The 21,745-nt window shown below is 30.5% G+C and overlaps 1 protein-coding gene across 2 annotated transcripts; it reads left to right on the top strand.

Annotated features, from left to right (window-relative positions):
- Nucleotides 1-763: 763 nt before the first annotated feature.
- On the top strand, nucleotides 764-21,513 carry LOC108561363 (synaptotagmin-10-like). Of its 2 annotated transcripts, none has more exons than XM_017919258.1 (10): nucleotides 764-848; nucleotides 9,685-9,944; nucleotides 15,703-15,855; nucleotides 17,801-17,929; nucleotides 18,522-18,676; nucleotides 19,274-19,442; nucleotides 19,732-19,852; nucleotides 19,906-20,077; nucleotides 20,135-20,335; nucleotides 21,307-21,513. In XM_017919258.1, the coding sequence occupies exons 1-10, from the start codon at nucleotides 767-769 to the stop codon at nucleotides 21,308-21,310; spliced, it is 1,446 nt and encodes a 481-aa protein (XP_017774747.1). In that variant the 5' UTR covers nucleotides 764-766; the 3' UTR covers nucleotides 21,311-21,513. The 2 variants fall into 2 exon arrangements, with proteins under 2 accessions (XP_017774747.1, XP_017774749.1); XM_017919260.1 differs by having other exon boundaries at nucleotides 776-848; nucleotides 9,690-9,944.
- The last annotated feature ends 232 nt before the right edge of the window (nucleotides 21,514-21,745 follow it).

Raw genomic sequence — 21,745 nt, 5'->3', positions numbered from 1 at the left:
GAAGAGCTGACTTTTCGGACACGAGTAATCAGATAACCATTCAGAAAAATATGATCATATTCTAGAATTTATGAAGATAAATTGTTAAATAGTATTGTTTTAAACGTTTCATACCTTTTATACAAACTTAATAATGTTAAAATTAGGGTGATTATAAATTTTTGAAGAAAAAATGAAATATAATTAATTAAAAATTGTGTATAATGTACAGATTTAAGATAATATGTCAAATTTAAAACCAGAAGTTTCGTCTAGACTTATGAATATTTTTAGACGGTGCTGCAAAAGCAATTAATATCCAATATCCGTTGGATCACGTTTTTCTTTTTGCGTCATCGAATATATAAAAGGTAACATCTGCAGATAGACTGCCAATCAATTTAAATGTAAATAAGCTTCCAATTTTTTTTTGTGTGTGTGTGCATATTCTTTACTTGTGTTGATATTGGATTGTGAATAATTTATGGGATTGCCGATGGGGATGATATAATGAATAATGTGCACGTTAGTAGCGTTAATACGGGAGTAGCGAGGATATGGGGATGAATGCGAGCTTGTGTATCCCGAAGCGCATAACTGGAACAATCCGGTCGCCACTACGAATCCGGGATCTACCTTGTATAGACTATCCTTAACCTAGACCCGACATTGGCCCTGGCCAATCGGATCCTAGGTCGGGCCTGACGTCAGGGGTGCGTACGACGCAAACCGCCAAGTTCAGGACGCTGCTATTCGGAGCGTCGCGACGCGCACTCATGTTTCGACCATGGGTATAGTGAGATCTCCAAAATACCTTCCCAGTGAAGACAACAATCAGATCGAGGCAGGATTAGATCATTTAACTACAGGTAAGCGTTTGCAACAATTCAAAAATATTTATAATTTATCAAAGAAAATATATGTGTTTATTAAATACATTTTTTAATAATAAACGTCTTCATTTTTTTACATTAAATTTATGAAAATAATCATATTAAAAATAAAATTCAAATCAATATTAACAACTTCATTATTCAGTAAAATAATTACCAAATATAAACTGCTGATTCACAAACACTTTCATCTTAACACTTTATTTATTTACTTTATTTTATTATTATAATAAAATAAATTATCATTAGATTTGTTTTAAATTTCCTACCAAAATATTACACGAACATTATTCTATTGCCTAATTGTATTTTCCTCCATAAAAAAAAAGTATAAAGCAATTATACTTATCAAATTATGTAACGTTCGTTTTCAAACGAACTTTTCTCTTTGTACCATCAAATTAACGTCATGTACGAGCATCAAATGTTATCTTGTTAATAACGGACCGGACACTATTTTTAGGTTGGTCTTTAAAAATTGATAAATGTAAAACTGGCAACTGTCTAGCAATAATTTCCGGTTTACTGGATAGATTTTTTTTTGGTAATTTGACATTGAGCTCTGCGTTCTATCGATTCGCAATTTTTAAACTGAAAAAATGCAAGCAACAAGCGTAGCTCAACGAATTAATTGCAACAAAACATGATATAGTCAATATTATGAAATTTTTGTTTTTCTCTTTTCGTGTTTTATTTCATAATGACAATTATTAATATTGAATATTCATTTTAATTATTAATTTTGTGGAACACATTTAAATTTATACAAATTATTATTTTAATCTGGAGCAATATATTATTTATGAATTGTTCCTAGAATATTAAACAATTATTATTAAAATTATATAAAATAAACATTTTTAGGTTTATAACTATTGATAAACATCCATTATTTATAATTTATTCTTAATAAATGAACAATCTTTAACAGCAAAAAAGTTTAAGAATTACTTAATAAAAAAAATGTAAATTATTATTATGTACACAAACGTTATGTACACTAAACTTTTTTACTTTTCCTATGTATTTCTCTAAATTTTTCGCCTATATCAGATTATTATAATTAGAGCTATATAAATATATTTAGAAATACTTTGCTTTGGTATAAATTGGGCTAATTAAAATGTTTAAATAAATAAAATATAATCAGTACATTTTCATATTCTCACTTTATTTTTGCTCTATGAATTTCACACGAATTGATTAAACTTCTTAAAATAAGCAACGCTGCTGGATACTGATTATACTGGAAGCTCGGTATAATCAGTACCGTATGTTCAAAGTCATTACATGACTGCGTAATTATGCATGTATTTATGAAATATTAATATATTTGATGTTTGAATTATGTTGAACACAATACACAAATATATAATGCAAAGCCTTAGTTGGAACAGTTTTCAATTAATAGGTAGAAACTAAAGCCATTTACAATTGTCTGTAAACTTAGTTGAATGACACTTTACGCTTTTGTAATAATAATAAACAAAACTGATCACGCTACAGTATAATTCAATCTGCTCTGAGCACGGTTTGGAGGATTAGGTAATAACGTCAAGAGTCTTTCAGCAGCGTCGGGGATCAGCTTTTCCGAACCGTTGCTCGATAATTATCTTGCGATCGCCCTTAGGCCGATTATAAGGGCTTAAATTGCTTACAATATAACTAGTTGATATGTCTATTATTTCGAGACGCCGTTTTCCTTTAAGTCGGTATTAAACCATTAACTTCATTGCACTACATTCTAAGCAATATAATTCATTTAAACAACAAAATCATTATGAAAACAAATCATAAATAAAATTAAACTTGATAAATTCCATTTATCAATATTTATTTTGTTATTCCACCAATATTTCAAGAAAATCACAAAACGATTCTTATGTAGTAAAAAAGGAATGAATCTATCTTATATCAAATTGAGGTTTCGAATGATACATTACTATTGCATATACAGATTTACTTTTATATCAAAGATATTGTTGAAATGTAATAACTTCAAATAAAATTTATTATATTTGTGTTTTTTTATAAATATACAATGACATTACAAAACTTTGTCAATAAATCAGAAAATATAACGAAAAAAAGCACTGTTTTTGATATTGTGAGTCTATTTTCTCATTAAGATCACGATTCATCCATAATTTCAATTGAATTTCCAATAAATATAGAACAACACTAAATAAGATCTATAATGTTATGTCTCCATGTTCGTTTTGAAAACCTCAATACATGCAAGCTTACAAAATTCAATATCACGACCGAGAAAAATGCTTCAGTAATTACGCTGGCACAAATAACTACTTTTTCATTATTATTCCTTCTCCTAAATGCACCCTACAGGCTTATTAATATAAGCCACCCTATGTTCTTGGTTTCCTATTTAATTATTTGAGAAAATTACAATCCTTTATGTTTAAAATTACGCAAAGCGACTGCAAGTTTTCTTCTATTATTTTTTTTTTGTTTCCTCTGGCAATTTACTTTTTATTCTTTTTTGTACGCCGCCCTATATATCATATTCTTCTTGTAGCCTTCCCCCGAACTTATTACGCGAACAAAGAAGGAAATTTCCAGCCGTACACCTGATCTTCAAAGCACAAAATGCATACTTACAATAAAAAAAAAATTGCTTACAGTCAAGTTCCAATTATCATGTTCTACAGAAACTTAACTGAAGAAGTGGATATAGTTATAATAAATAAAAGCTTTTTATATTAGTATGAGCAACAATAAATAATAATTTGTAAAGAGCAAAACTTAAATGGTATCGATCTCTATTACACGTGTCTTTCGTTCGCCTCTATTTATTATTTTTATTTGACTAATTTGGAGTTGTAGGGTGTGCATAATTTAAAAGCGCAGTAGCATGCGATACGGCAATTTCAATAAACCATCAGCATCCAATTCTATTTGGGAAATTAACTTAAGGGTTTATGAAGGTTTTTTTTTCTCTCTCGACTCTGAACACTAGCAGGGTGGGTCCTGGATCGACTAAATCATTACTCCTACTATGTGCTCCATGTTTCTTTGGTATCTTACAACTGAACCTGTTGCATAACTTCCGGCAGGCGAAGGAAATTCGAGCGCCGTGAGCAACAGTTGGATTAAACACTGAGAAAGGGAGGGTGAGACTCCTGAAGGTCAGACGCATTGATTTTATGCAGAAGCCCAGGCTCATTATATTTATTCCTACAGAGAACATCTCATCCACCCATACCGACTAGGAATACTTTTAATCGTTAATATGAACAATAACATTTCTTTCAGTTTATTTGTTAGCTCCAAAATATGTAAAAATGTCGAATTTTATCTACATTACTTATAAATTACGAAGAATTTTAGTAGTAATAAGAAACAAAATTAATAGTAGTCCAATTAACACAAATTTTTATATTTAATATTAAGATTGTCCGAAAAGTCCGCAGCGATTTTCGTTCAAATATATTAGAATTGTTAAAATGAACTAATGAATTTAGTTCAAATGATTTGTGTCAGTTTAGTACCCTCTTGAAGATGGAAGAAATCAAAGATTTTGATACTTTTTTATTATTGGAAATGTCACTAAGCTTCAAAGTTGCTTTTGTGTACTGTTTCTGTCTACTAAGAAAATGTAAATACGTAACATCATGGTTATAAAATATTTCAAGAAAAAAATACAGTTGACGCGTACTTCACGAGTGACACATAATATAATAAAGATACTTGAAGCTTGTGGCAACGAAAGAATGGTATGTCTTCTGACGAAGAAAAATGATCGACATAAATAAAATATGATCATGGTAATCTTGATAAAATACAGTTGATAACAATTTACTTAATTGCACTTCCTAAATGATGTCATCCAGCAACAATATGTGCCGCTTCGTTAGATAACAAATTCCATTAATTTTTATTAAAACAGTTGGTGGGATAATAACCATATTGATATTTTCATATAAAGAAAGAAAAACAATATTAAAAAAAAACTAAATACAGTGGAACCTCGCTTAACGACTTTAATCCTCATTCAATTCAAAAATTTCCCGATTTTTACTCGTATAATGAAACACGTTCCATGGTCTTAATTTTTCATGATTTTTCTGTAAGTGTTATTAAATTTTGCACAAAAAAAATCACAAATAACATGTCTTAATACAAGTTTGGAAATTTTATGATCACAAACAACACTAAGATGTAACTACAGCATTGCATTTACAGCAAACACAAATTATATTTGCAAAGTATAGTCCGTTTTAAACAAAGATGACAAAAGAAATGGAAGATGGTTAATATATTCAAATTGTGTGCAAATGATGTAGAAGACGCACAATCCGGGAATTCTCTTCTCATCGTCACTCGTTAAGCGAGGTTCCACTGTATATAATATAAAGTAATATGAAACATATAATATAGTATTAGTGCACATATACTTATTGTTTATAATAAAGTAATATGTATGAATTTATAACAAAAAAAAAGTAAAAGCTAGTAGAAAAGAATTGCCTAGACGTAATCAACAGTGTTTCGCATATATCGTATGGATGAATAACTTAAGAATGCAACGACTCAATTTGTAAAAGGTAAATCGTTTGGAATTAATGCCGCTTTTCATTGAGATGCTATCTGTGCAGTCTTATAGACTGGAAACGGGGTTAACGCTTTAATCAATCCTTCACTAATATACTACAAACATTAGAAATCACCGACAAAATACTATTAATTTTAATTTTTAATATAAATATTATAAAAAAAAAACAAAATTTTTCGGTTTGCGGCGCCTTTAATATATTGTCGTGTCCCGGGATTAAGAAATCCTTGGACACCGTGGATTTTCTCGTAGTTATGTCGTTGCGTCTCTCTAAGACTTAACCCTCTAAGACTTACGAATATTAAATGCAATATTCTTAATTAAATTTATTATTAACATTGGAGTTTTATTGAGAAGTCAATTATACAATAGTTTATCTCAGGGATTATTACTAAAAGTTACATTCTCCTCTTAAGTTAGTATTTATGAAGTAAGTGCTCTTCCTTGGACTCTCCCAAGTAAGACCATGTTCTTCGTTGAACCCTCTTACTAAGACTTCCTCTCAGTTCGATCCCCTGACTAAGACAAAATTATATAATACAACAATGTGTTCATTTCAAAAAGGGGCTGTGTGGGAGGTAAGGAAATTAGTTTTGAGGCTCTTTATCTCAGTTTTATGATCCTACCCAAATATTTAGGGGCGGAAGAAGGCTGTTAAGTGGTGATACAAGAGATGCAACTATACGATTTAATGTGTAACCGTCGTTCGGAATATTCCACAAGTTATTCTAAATAATCACGTACAAGTATCCGTTTGTATATTTGATGGATACGTTAAATATGATTTGTAATAATTAAGAGGAAAGTGGTAGACCTAACAAATATGCATATTAGTTATACAATAGATGATAATAAAATGGTCGGCCACGACAATGTGTTAATATATTACAAATTTAAAGATAAAATGAATTTATCAAAGTGATTAAAAATTGCGAATCTGTTTTGTGTTTGTACACCGAGAACTTGATGACAGGCTGCAAAAAGCAAACGAAAAAGCACAAATTCATTAAATCGCAACAGCTTCATCCATTTATCAAATATTACACAGTGCTACAAGTTAAAATGAAACGTGAAAAAAAATAATATTCCTGTGTAATACAAGACCGGGCAGGATCCTGTAGCTAGTACCTATAACTACACTTTTTATGATGCTGCTGTATGGCAATAACTCATCGCTAACATAAAACCTTCATTAATAAACGACTCTTTAACAGGCAATAATGATTATATCGCGTTAAGGGTATTTTATTTTGCAACATAAATGTAATATAACAAAAAAAAATGTTTTATAACTAATTGAATATTAATTAAGAATATATTAATTTTGAAATTATTTAACGTAAATGAATTGATTTTCTTTGTAATTTTGGAGCATTCATTATTAATTTCGTCTGGAAACGTGACACCACAACATGATAAAACACTTTATTTCAATATTGGGTTTCCAAAGAGCGCTTTTACCGTTTTATGGCTTGTAATATAATATATAAAACAGCATACAGTATATATGTTTCTAGTATGATTCATGTAATATCCATATTTCATCTGCATTTTATTACTGAAACATGTGTAAATAAAATTCAAATTGAAATGATTTATTTAAAAAAAATGATTTATTTGTATTAATTTGGAATATATATCCAAATTAATACAAAAACATTATTTTCAATCAGATTTTCAATGACAGAAATAGAAAAGTAACGTTAAAGTTACCTTTGATAAAACATAAAGGAAAAAGTATTTACAATCAACTTTAGACTTATATTTTATTCAAAAAAAACTCTGAAATCTAATAAAATCTTCAATAGTTTATATTTGTCTATTAGTACTATACAATATAGATTCGAATTCATATTTTTAATTATTTTTTTAACATGTATTCATTATTTCAAGTCTGTATTGATCAATAAATTTGAATGAATTCAAGTAAAAATGAAAGCGAATATTAGATAGGGTCGATAAAATCGTCTGCACGGATCGTTTGATTGGAACCCCGCAGGGAATTCTACAAATTAGTCACCGCATTTATTTCCTTCTACTCAGAAATTGGTAAAAGTACAAAGGAATATCAAACTAACGTAAATGTCGATTAAATAGGATGATGTTTTTCGTTTCTTAGAAGTAATTTAAATTTTAAATTAGTATTAGCAAACAGAAAATTTAACAAAATCCATTTGTCATTGTTAATGCAGACATATCGAATGTCACACAAAAAATGATGACATCCAATAATTGTTACAATAAATCAGTATATTATACAAAATCTAGTATATGAATGCAACAGAACGATGAATTCAATTATAATAAATGTATAATATTTACTTGTTGCTGTAAACTCTTAAGGATAATAATTTAAGAAATTATAGGTAGGTTTCAATCGAAAATTATAAATAGATCTCATATAAACACATCTTAATATAAACAATAAGATATGATTTGTATCATTACATAATTATTTGTGAATGTGATCTATTTAAATTATCTTACCAATAGTATATGTGTAAATATAATCTGCTTTTGTAATAAAATAAATATATAAATTTGAACTTACATATTTTCGTTTATTATTTTAATTTGAGTACATCCATCGCACAAAAGTATTATTTAAACTAGACACAGAAATAAAACCGATATAACTATGAACCTCATACATATTACTTGAAAGAAGATAAACATTGAAAATATTATGATAAAATCTTTAGGGTTGTTAACCTGTTGCTATTGTTTGTTTTATCTCTATAGATTAATCATTAGATATAAACGTGAGTAAACGCGTTTGTTTGTTTGTCCGAGCAAGAGTATTGACCAAATATTTGTAGCGAAATATAGAATGTCAAGACGCATAATCCGTGATTGAAACTAACACAACTGGCTGACAATAAAAAAAAAACACACACACACAAAAGACGAGCAAATTATAATTATTTGTCTCGTAATTGCGTGCGATGCGATGTCGAGTAATTATATTTAAAGCGAGCGCTGATGGATACATAAATCTTATGTAACGTGTGTACGCGAGGACGTTGATTAGCATAATCCATTACGTCGGGCCACTTATTAGTTAATTATCCTTTTTTACTCACTGCTCTAACGCGGATGTCGCGGCACATGTTCCACTTTCAACGGTGGGAAAGAAAGAAAGGACCGACCAACGAGGATCTGGACCATTGCAGGAACATCGCGGTCCTGCCGTTCGTCTGACCTCGTTAAATATGCAAGCCCGTGCATTTGCGCGCACAACTTGTAACTAATACACTACTGATACATTTCCGCATTCACTCAAATACTAACAAAAAAGATTCTATAAAACAATAACTGGGTTTGAATGTAATTAAGAATTGCTTCATTCATATTTCACATACGAAAGCGTATTTATCCGACCAAAAGACGCACCTTCTTTTATATATAAAATAAACTGATTTCTCTACAAAAAAGGTGCGTGCGAATTGGGGTGTGTGTTATAATCTTTTCTTTAATAATATGTTTTATTAATTAAATAACAATAACACTCTGTATTCAACTTACTTAAACATTTATAATCCAATTTATTTCAAATACATTTATTTTATAACAATTATTTGACAAGAGCAAAAATTAATATGCAAATGTTCATGAATCACATGCAAAATATTTGTTTTCAGGGCAGAATTTATTTTAATCATTGTATTGAGTTTATTCATTTTGTTATTCATTTTGTAATTTATTATTTGTTTTAACAAAATAATAGCAGATGAATTTACAATTTTTGATAATACACCAATTTTTGTAATTGTTTTAAATTTATTTTATTAACTTTGGTTTGTTTCCATTAACTTTTGTTAAAATATCATGTTTTCAACAATATATTAAATTCATTCAAACAAATGTTTATATTTTGTAATTAAAACGATTGTAAGTGTTCTAATAATAGCAATTAATTCGAATGAACAAAACGGATATTTCCAATTCAAAAGCAATTATATCATTGTGCAGAAAAACCTTCTTATTTGTATTAGATTGTTTCAATCTGGGCGATATTTTTACATAATATTTGAATTTTTAAAGAACGCAAACTTTGTTTGTATTGTATTTTTTATAGTGCATGCGCCGGGATGTACCTAATTTAAAGTTTATATATCAACGTAAAATAACTTTTAGTTTTATCAACCATATCTAATGATATACATGTACTTTGTAGTTTCGCAAACATAAGCTATGGAAGTGCTGCTGTAAGTTTAAATTATGTCTCGCTTGTTTCAGAGCAGTGGGAATCAACATTGTATTATAATTTGGTGAGTGTCGCGGTGGTCCTGGTGATGGCTTTGGTAATTTTCGCCGCAATGAGCTACCAATGTGCAGCGACTTGGCGCTGGATCAAGGACAAAACGTGCAGGGACTACGCAGAAACGGATTCGTCTAGCACTAAGCAGACCGCGATAAGGATAAGCCATTCTTTGCCAGACCTTCAAACCGAGCCGCTCAAACAAGAGTACGTGCAGGAGCACAAAGATAATAAAAAGGTACGGAAACTTGAAATAAAGCAATTAATTATATACTTTGAAACATAATTTCTTCATTCAAAACAATAAAATTAATACTTTAAGAAATATTAATATAATCTCTATTTTTTTTAATTTATCTATGTACAGGTAACAAAGGGTTAAAAACACTGAAATATTACATTTGGGAACTATTTTTTTAATAATTTATAAAATCCCATAAGATATTTAGAATGTGTTAGAAGAACATTTATATTCACTCGTTAAGTACACTAAGAAGACGATAAAATTTTAACTAATCTAAATTTGATAAACGTAATGAAACAACTTCGAATTAGTTTGCAATTACGTTTTAGCAGGAATTACGAAGACTCGTGGCGCAACCCAGTTACGAACGGCCGTGAAATAAATCTTTAATCCCTTGAAACCCATCACTATTGGTCTCCTTTAAAATGTATCATTCGTGGAATCGGATTAAATTTTCAGAAGCTGTAGAGCAGAACAAGCGAGCGGAAGCGCAATCCGTCAATGTTTTCGCTTATTTGATATGCATTCGTTCGTTGGCGGTGCTGAAGATTTCTCTTAATTTACCAAGACGAAGGGAAAAACTTATTAAGGCAATTTTAAATGTGTATATATATATATATATATATATATATACGCTGTGGAAATTTTCCACGGAATCTTCGCTTCTACGCTAGGGAACCGCGTCTTTTCAGTTTTACTTTTTCATATTTCGAATTGCCGGAATGAGCAAAGTGGCGAAAGAATAATTTCTCGCATCCGTCCTGTAATAAACCACTCGTCTTATATTTTATTACCAACGAAATTCAAATGAAAAATAAACTTCAGTTTCAGCATTTACGACTTCTTTAATTTGTTGAACTTTTCCACGATATAAAATTCAGTCAATATTTATAAAAATACGTACATTAATTATTTATAATTAACTGTAAATCATTGCAAGTATGTCAATAAACAATATTTATTTCAACGAATATTTGTTGCAATTTTGGATTGCCAAATTCCTATATGTGAATTGAGCATTTATAATAATAGAGTGGGATTATTTTAGCCACGGAAATGGGTAGCAAGTAAATCCACAATAATCTGAAAATTTATTGCGTCCAACGTAATCGATATGTATTTGATCCGATTTACTACTATGGGTAGAATCATATACACAGTTTATCTCCAGAAATACAGCACATTTATTCATATTTAAATGATAAAATTCTTATCGACAATAAAGTATAATTTTATATGTCCTTTCCAATAAGAAATGTTGTTCTTATATGAATCATAGTATTTGTACTGACTTATATAAATTACTCAGTTTTTAAAAAAGATTACCAGATATACAAGTTTTAGATAGAATTTTTTGTCAGAGCGATTTTTTCTTTTAGCCTATACAGATTATAATAACATTAATACTCTTTTTAACAAAGTTTGATTTTGAACTATCGATTGTATTGACTATGTAGAATTATTGCCACCAGTACATAAATACTTCGAATAGTGCGTTAATAAACCGCACTGTTTGAAACCGCCCTAATCTTTAAAAGAAACTAAAGTATATTATTATAAAGGGTGGCCCAATTGAACTGCAACTTTTCAGAACGCTGTCTCTCAGCCATTGTTGGTTTTCGTGTGATTTGTGTGAGACGTCCACTCTTTCTGATTGAAATATTTGGTTGACCACGGCTTCAGAACATCTTCCAAAACTTTTTCGTAGTAGACTTTCGCATTAACCTTGAAGCCACGGTTCAAAAACAAAACACAAGAGCGATTATCGTCCGTCACAGCCTCCCAAACTACTACAAACGGTGGTACTTGACTTCTTGTGGTCATTCCAATGTCTAAATTTTTGTTTGATCTCTCTTCTAATTAAATTCGATCATTTTTGTTGTTTTTTTTTTTCTCAATTCTCAATTGGGAAATTTTTCGGTGAGATTTTGTCCTTTTTTGAAACTTGTAAGGCTTCACTTTGAGTTCGATTTTGAGTATTTGTTGTAGCCATTTGTCTTCCACTGCGTCGCGAATTTCATTCAATTCGAGCCTTAATTTTCTGAACCACTTCTACCACAAATTTAGTTTATTTCCGACCACCAAAATAGCATTTTGTAACACTACTAGCTTCGTTATAACGTGTTATGTTTCGAGACACGAAAGATTTATTCACATCAAGCCACTTTTGGTTTTCCGCTCAAATATTGGGCTATCACACTATTACGTAAAAAATCCATCACTGATAACTTAAAAAAAAAACTGAGATGCAAATGCTTCCGCAGGCTTGTAAACAATAAAATCAGCTATCATTAAGTGAAATATGGACACAACATTGCCAACGGTTCAAAAGTTATGGAAGTTTTAAGTTGGTTGCAGTTCAATTGGGCGAGGATTTTATCTTACAATAAAACACATGTGTCATCCATGACAAGTCGATCAATTCTTCAATGTTTAATTGATAAAAACAACGATGAACAATGATTATTTTCAAATATTAGGTTGTTGACTTGAACGTAAAGATATTGATATAAATAAAATACGTCGTGTCGAGATGGAACCGCTGCATCCTAATCCAGGCTCCTTTCCCTAGATCCCCCATCACAGCCATTTGCCAAACCTCCGTGCATCCAATATCTCGTACTTTATTCGCACACAAATCCTTTTCGTATATTCACCCGGTGCTTGTTGCTTTTCCATACGCGGACGCTCGCAGCCTCCAAATTTAATCTAGGGACTACATCAACATGCTTCCACCAAAACAAACAAACAAACCCAACGAAAGTCCCCTAGGTTTTGAATTTGCAGAAATCCAGAATGTCACAGTGTCAATATTTCCATTAAGTAATCTAATATTACCAGTATATTATTATTGATTATATTGCAGTGACTTCAATTAGCTTACAATATTGAATATTATCTTATATATAAACCAAAGGAACATAATAATATTGTTTATAATAATTTCATGTAAGTGACACAGAGATTCAACCTCTAAAGAGATCAAACCACTTTTTATAAATGTGATACATATAAGTTTTGTGATATTATTTTTCAGTTAAATATTAGTATTAACTCTATGGCAGCCTAATAAATGGGAATATTAGACTTCATTTATGTTTGGCAACCAAGGAAAGCACGAAATGTAAGGCTTATTTCAGAATATTGTACAAATATACGCTAAATTATGTTGTATTCAAGTCAGATTGAGACGTTTTTTATTTTCTGAACGTAATAAAATTGAAAAATAAAGTCCACTTAAAAGTACGTAACTTTGAAGAATATGTATAAGGTTGTGCCATCGATGAAATCCATAAAAATAAGTGCATACAATTATTACTACACATTATACTCGTTCAATACAAGCAATAGATTTAAAAATAGAACTATTACTTATTGATTTACAATTATTCATACGTCTTTTTGTTAGTAAGTTGTTATATAATTCTATGTTAGTAATTGTTATTAATATTATATTATTAATAAATAAAAACATGATCAAAACCATTTGAAATTACATTAAAAAAAGATATAAATTCTAACAAACTGTTGAGTATAATTTCTTTTGTTTAATTGAATAGCTGTTATAAACGCCTGAGCGATTTCCATTTAATTAAAATACAATTAAAGTGTCTCCATTTATCCATTTGCGAACGAAGCGACATGCATGGATCTAAACTGCCCATAAAATTGATAGAACTTGCTATGTTTTCGAAGCAATTATTCATATAAAAAAAAAATGAGAAAAGTTTTTTAATGACTTGTTGAAGATAAAATTGTGTTCGCCCTAATTTATGGCACCAAAAATTTTTGTCATTTACTCGAAGTGCGATAATTCCTTTTATGACCACCTCACGAATCATAATCAAACAATATTTTTATTAAAATTTTCCCATTACGAGATTATAGTTATCTTTTATATGGGTACATGCATATATTTTTGCCTGTACTAATTAATTAATTAATTAATTAAGATAGGCGAATGAGCGTGAGTAAATACTTCAAATAATGAATATGAAACTTCTATTTTAAACTTGTTTGTTTGCACCTTTTTACTTACTAAACGCGAATTTATTGCAGATGGATGGCCACTTTGGCTTCACACTCGCACACACATATAAACTCATGCACACGCTAAAAATATCGTGTAACACATAAAAATATAATATACTAAACAGCAACAGCAACAAAAAAGTATAAAGTAGTATAATTAATAGAATACATTAGTTTATTTTTATATGCGTTTATGCAATTTCTATTAAAAGAAACGATTGTACAGTGCATGTTGCATGCAATGTAAGTTGACTGTTTGTTATGCATAACATTTGTATCCACTTTGTAATTATATAAATTTACTATTAATACAGTTCATTTGCATACTATAAATTCCTATTGTTGTATTAAATAAATCAGATCGAAATGTTGACATTGAAATAATTGTGAATTTTAAACTAAAATAAATGCATACCTAAAATCCATCAGATTAATGTAAACTGAAAACATTTTACATAAGCGGTCACAGTATGAACATACAATAAATTTCATTAGTTAAACGTTTTTTTTCCCGAGAAAATTTTCAACCGGGAAATTAAATTATTTTACAAAGAAGTCAGAATTAAGTATAGATTCAAGTATAAGTCGAGATTAAAAACACTTCTTTAGTTTATAGAAACAGTGCTTAATTACATAAATATGGTATAAATTGCTAATTAATTCTGAATTATATTATTTACTTTTACTAAAACTAATATTTGTTACGTGTTGCACACAAGGCATGTTTCTGGTAAATATCTTTGTCTCAGGAAAACAAGGAGTCTGAAGAGTATCTCATGAATAATTCACACGACGTTGCAACAGATAAATTACATTCATTTGACTGTACGAAATCTAAACCCATGCAAAGGATATCAAATTTCAAACAGCACTAAATTATTTTCTCCGAATACAGAAATCAAACATCCTTAAAAGAGAATCACACTGTACGAATACGATTCTCTTTTAATCGCATTCACAGCACACTTTAATTAGTAAACTTATTAATAGTAAGACACATAATTCTCATTAGTTGGCTGAGTAATTTCACTGATTAATGTATGGTGTGCAAATTGAAAAGGACGAGGAAAATTCAATTACATTTGTTTTGAGAAGAAATTGAAATTTTTCTGGTGCGGTTTCCACGGTTTTTATACAAAATTAATTTCCGAACGGCCCCTAGGTATGTAACAACTGGTGGTTTACAATATCACTCTTTGCACCGTGTATACACAATTCATGCTACATTCGAGTTATGAAATGTTGATAATGATTTGTATGTCCACGTGAAACATATACACAGGATGGAGATGAAATCGACATACGTTTTCGGAATGGGAAAATGATATCAAAGTTTCTCTTTTTTTGTGTATCGAGTTCAATTGAATTGAACATCGATTTAATTAAAACACTGATACATTTCATGTACGTAACTTCAATTCCATTTGATTTTCATTACGATAAAATAAATTGTGAAGAAAATGGACAAATGCATTTAAAGCATTTTTTGTTTTGCATTCAATAATTTACATAATAACACATATAACTAAAGTGATACATATACAAATTGTGGTAAAAGTAAAAATTTACTTGACCAAAGTTTATTTTTTTCCCATTTCTTAATATTTAGAATAACAAGCTATAATATTAAATGATATTCAATCAATAAGCTATAAAGACTATAACTATAAAACTATAACATGTATATTTATTTGTTGTTGTTTTTTTTTATTGATTTTAGGTGCTGCGACAGACAACTCTTCCAATTGTACCGACCAGACATCAGACGTTTCAGAGGCAATTGTCCCACCGTTTGGAAATGCCGACAACGATTCAATTCAGCATCTGCAGTCTCGAGCATAAAAGCGAATCTAGCCTTATCGGACTGATAAAGGTACACATTTCAGCATTCAATAAATACACACTGGGCATTGTCTTATTTTGTTTTTGTCTAACTCCATTTAAATGACCTATATATCGTGTTGTTTTTGTTATTTTTTTTGATATGTTACTTGGTGAAATCTAAAAAACGCAATATCCTTATGAGGCTTCGTTTTCTGAATTCAATTTGCATCAATCTTGTTACAGCCAACGAAATTGTAACTGCAATTGCTATATATTCATACATCCACAGTAATATCATATCCATTTCATATAAAATTACATTATATACATTTCCTTCAAGCACGCATATCTTTTATAACATTACATCGGATAGAAAAATTTCGGTAAACCAAGAAAAAATAACAATTATATTTTTTAATATTTCATATTTTTATGAATAAAAAGTCTTAAAACGTAAAAGTACATCATTGTTGCAGAGATATAAGAAAATGTGATCCTCTTATTAAAAAATATACAGTAATTTGTTTTACTAATAACACAGACAGTTTGAAACCGGTTACATCCAAAAACAAACAAAAACAAAATCACAGAAAAACATCAATAATCAAAGTATTTTCATTAAAAAATAAGTTATTTCCAATTAAAACTGGAACTTCGTTTTGTTAATTTTATTTTAATTAAAGTAAAATTGTAAATATAAATGATATCAAAGACAAATTCCCATATACTAAACATCCTTTTGATCTGTAAAGCAAACTTTAGAATTTATTTATTTATTTGCCACACAGATTAATTATTTTTTGGATAATTGCAGAAATAAAGGATTCATTTTTCGGAAACGGACATCTGAAATATATTAAGGTATTATAGGAGACAGCATTAACTTAATCAACTAAAAATCCAGCTACCTACATTAAATAAATTGTGGAGGGGTTCCAACCTGGAATGTAATTTAACCGAGCGAAAGTTAAATCAAACACATTTATACCTTTGTATCTGTGTAAGAGCTGTAGCCAATCCAAATAATAATCGTTTCAATCTGGATCAAATAAAACACACATATTTTTATGTGTGTATATATAATTGCTAGTAAATTTTACAGTTTTTCATGGCACGGCGTTATCAGAATACTATTAAATTTACACACTGATTCTCATAAACAAAATTAATGTCGTACGTTTTCAATCCATTTTTATCTTACTAAATTATTGATCATATATGCAATGTATGCATATAAATAAATCTAATAATCCAATAATATTTGATAATAATATTGCATTTCTTTATACTCCTTATACCATAAAATTTAAAATTGATGAAGATTTCATACATTATTAGTATTCTTTGATGTTTGTTAAATTTCGTTTGTAAATATTTTATTTAATAAGCTCGACTCGATAAAACAATTTCCTCGCAACGCGCGTGCGATACAATTACTAATTGTTGACAAGTTTCTAATTAATATTCTCCCCAAGGTGGGTGTTTTACGAAGTATTAAATAATCTGTCATGTGCCGTTATTTATACGCACTGAGAAAATAATTAATTATTTTTCATCTGACTGAAATGTATCACCTACAAATATCAATATCTCAAATATATAATAATCCAAACTAGTTATTTATTAACTTGAATTTCTTCGTTTGAATTCTGTAATTATGAATAAAGTTCCATTCTAAAAGGCTGTTCGTAAATCAGGGGAATTTAAAAATTTCAAAATATACTTTTCTTACCACACTTTATCATGGTTTTTACTTTTATAAATGTTAAATTCGGTATTACTGACTGCAGAAATTTGAAAAAATAGATTAAAATAAACAAAATACTTTTTATCACAATTATTTAATACATCTTCCAAAAATATTATATTTTATTAAAGAAATTATCAATTTTTGCTTGGACAGTTAATATCTCCTTGCAACAAGTTACAGCTTCTAGAATTTTGTTCGTAAGTCGGGGAATACCTGTATATATAAATATATGTTTCTGTTACAGCCTGAGTTGTACAAGAAAGAGTTGGTTCGTCAATCGTCTGCAGATTCGGCAGGACCAGAGATGGAATTCTGCGGCATACTGCATTTTTCTTTGCGCTACGACAAGGACGTAGAAGGACTCGTCGTGAAGGTAGGCATGTCTCGAAAATGTTTATGTTTCATTAAATTCGCCGCGGGTACCGAAATCTCGCCTCTTGCCATTTGCAGACACTTAATTAAATAGGAGAATCTTGAGTCTACCATTTATATTAATTACACACCACCAGACTACTACAAGAATAATGTGAAGTGCGAGTGAAGATGTCGAAAGTCAATATCTCAATTTGCCAGACGATTCGTAAAACATATTTTAGCATGAGAAAATTCACATGAATGTATGAACGATTTCGTTTAAACGGTTATGAATATATAGAAACAAATAACTTTCAAAATCAATAAGCGACATCAAAGAGTTACATACAAAATGTGTGAAGAAAATTTATATATTTTCTTCAATAAAGTTTATAAATAAATAAATAAATACACATTTAATGGTTGAATTGATTTAAAGTAAAAACGATTCATGCAGAAATAACAATTAATAACTTCCAAATTAAAATGAAATCAATACAGCGCGTGCACGGCTTGTAACTTCTTATTTATTCGTATTATTATTTTGTGTTTGAAAAATACAATTGTAGGAGGATGTCCTCGTTAATATTCATTTCTTTTTCTCTTTCAAGGTATTCGAGGGTAGAGATTTGCCGGTAAAGGACGTAACTGGCAGCAGTGATCCCTACATAAAGATTTATCTGCTCCCCGATCGTAAAAAGAAATTCCAAACAAAGGTACATCGGAAAAATCTGAATCCCGTATTCAACGAGACCTTCATATTCAGGTAATCAAAATCATATTAAATATGTCTTATTAATAACGTGCGCCTTGGATTAAGAGGGCAAGAACTACAAGAAGACGGCGGCAATAATAATCCCTTTTGTGCATGGGGAGGAATTTTAGGCGCGCTGCCGGAGGCAGCAACAAAAACACGCGAAACCTAATAGGCTTATGAAACCTGAGATGTGTCAAAGTTGCTTTTCGATTAGAGGGGGTGGAAGCGGAGAGGATATAGAACGGTTTAAATTATGGAACGACAGGGTGGCTCGTTTATTATACAGATTCACGATCGCAAAAGCGATCGTAGTAACGACGAGGAGAGATGCGTTGAATTATTAAACATCCAGTTTCTCATTCCTTTTTCTTTTTTTTTTTGATTATTTCCCCGTCCTTCTTGAAATCGTAAAAGAAAACAAACAAAAGAGAAAAATAATAACGTAATAAGCTATATTTATTTGACAAGATTGGAAAAATGTAATAATACGATCCATTTGTATTTATATATAATTTATACATCATCAATTCACTATACATAATATATTTTATTAATGTGGGGTTTCAAAATTATCTAATTTATGCAATTTTGTTTATGTTTTTGTAGTGTTTCGTATGAGGAGTTGCGTGTTCGTTATTTGCAGTTTTCTGTATACGATTTCGACCGGTTTTCCCGGCACGATCTAATCGGACACGTGGTGCTAAAGGGTCTCCTTGAGTCGACGGATCTGCAACAGGAAATGGAGTACACAATGAATATACTGTGTCCGCCCCAGGTAATTCACAAAAGAAAAAGAAAAAACGCCTGCTCTGACAATACAGCAGCGAAGCCATCATCCTTTTTCCGGGCGACGCTTCTTCCCAAATTGATTCCCTGAATTCCCTTTCCAACCTTGACCTACATCCGAGCATCCGAAAATAGGTCGTCTGGGTGTACCTGACCTTGGACAGAGCGAGCATTCGGCGCGCCCCTACGAAACCGGATATTGAAACATTTGTAGTATTGCAAATATATATATTATATGTTGATGCCGCAATAGCATTTAATTAAACCATTGTCCGCAGGATAAAGTCGACCTAGGAGAATTAATGCTATCTCTGTGCTACTTGCCGACGGCCGGGAGATTAACAGTGACTATAATAAAAGGGCGCAACTTGAAAGCGATGGATATAACAGGGAAATCAGGTTGGAAGTAATTTCGAGCCTTTGGTAAATAAATTAACTTTTTGTAATTCCAGACCCGTACGTCAAAGTGTACTTGCTGTGCCAGGGGAAGAGGATCAAAAAGAAGAAAACTTCGGTAAAACGGAACACCCTCTGCCCAGTGTACAATGAGGCTCTGGTTTTCGATGTGCCAGCTGAAAATATCGAAGACGTCTGTTTGATCGTCAAAGTCATAGACTACGATAGGTAGAGTGAATCGCATCAGCACTTTAGTCAAATGATGGATTGATTTGTTTGATTTAGGATTGGCGCGAACGAATTAATGGGTTGCACAGCGATAGGATCGAATTTCATAGGTGTTGGGAAAGACCATTGGCTTGAAATGTTGGACAATGCTAGAAAACCTGTTGCTCAATGGTACACCCTTACCGAATCAATACCAGGCCACATCCCCGAAGGATTTTCCGAAGCATTGCCAATCAGCCTGAGCTGTTTACATAGCAGGTAATAGCATCCAAAACTATTTCAAGGCACACACGAAATATTCCTTCCGCTCAAATATCCCACAAATTGAATTAAATTCAGCCCAATTTGAATAAAAGCTATCAACAGTTGTCAAATCGATGCTTCTATACATTCAGTGCCCAATTTAAAGGTATTTAAAAAAATTGAGCACGGTGACCCATTTTATAATATAATGACATTTATGTAACGCACCTGCGAAAACAATTTAATTCTTTTGACAAATCAATACTGTTTGAGCTGTTACTGCTGAGTTGCCGGAAAAGGGACGCTAATTCAAGGATCTTTTTCTACAAGGAAGCATTCGCAACGACGGAAATGATATTAAAAAAATACTTTTTAAAACAATTACGGCTAATTTTAATTAAATATGATAATATGAATACAATTGACGAATGTCGAAATACATTTAAAAAAATACAGAGTTAATTTAAATTAATATCATAATTTATCAAGTTTTCTAATAAAAGTAAAGTAAAATTTATGGAATTGCTGCTCCAAATTCTCAGAAACCCAACTTACGTTTTCATGTGTAAACAGGAACTAAGCAGCAAAGAGAGATTAGCAAAAAAAACAACTAAAGCATTTGGTAAATAATGGAAAGTTAGAAGTTGCGAAAAGTTTCTGCGGTGAGTAAAAGACCGATTCCAGCTTGTAATCCGAAAGTTGACCGAAAGTGAGTTGGAAGTTGTCCCAAAATTTGCTGTAAAAGCCCACAGATTACGATTTGCTCTATAAAACATGATGCTTCGCTGGTCCACGACTCATTCGTTTTGGAATTAATATGCTTTGTCGCGAATCGACAAATGTATTCAACGGTCCATGCAAAAGCAAGCAATGTTCTATATGTAATTGGAATTCCGATTAACTGCACTTCAATAATGTGATAGTAATTTACTTTGCTTAAGTTTTTGTAGTATCTAAACTTTATATGTTGTTTTTATTATTTTCAGGTGAACAAACTAAGAAGACATTTTTTTGGATTGGAGGTTGTTTGATTGAAATTTTTGTAATTGGAGGTGCTGTGAAAAAAAAAATTAGTCGGCAAACGAAACAAAATAATTAATAAAAAAAAAATGTCATTAAACGTGTTTGTTGAACAAGATAACAGTAAATAATGTCATTATAATCGTGTGTATTCAAAGCAGAAAAAAAAATAACTGGGAAAAGGAATATTATATTAATAAATGTTAATATGTATCTAACATAATGAATATAAATAATATTGTGATCTTTGTTTCTCAAAATGGCTAACATGAACGTAAATAAGTAAAACAAAAAAATGTAATTGTCACGCGAAATGCGGTGTCAATTAGTATAACATCTTTGAGTATGCATCTCACCAAAGATTTTGTTCGTTAATTAATGATTTTCGATGATGATGATGATTAT

Source organism: Nicrophorus vespilloides, unplaced genomic scaffold, assembly GCF_001412225.1.
Source record: "Nicrophorus vespilloides isolate i.1.1-1 unplaced genomic scaffold, Nicve_v1.0, whole genome shotgun sequence".
Taxonomy (NCBI): Eukaryota; Metazoa; Arthropoda; class Insecta; order Coleoptera; family Silphidae; genus Nicrophorus; species Nicrophorus vespilloides.
The sequence above is the reverse complement of the archived record's forward strand: the minus strand, read 5'-3'. Positions and strand labels throughout refer to the sequence as shown.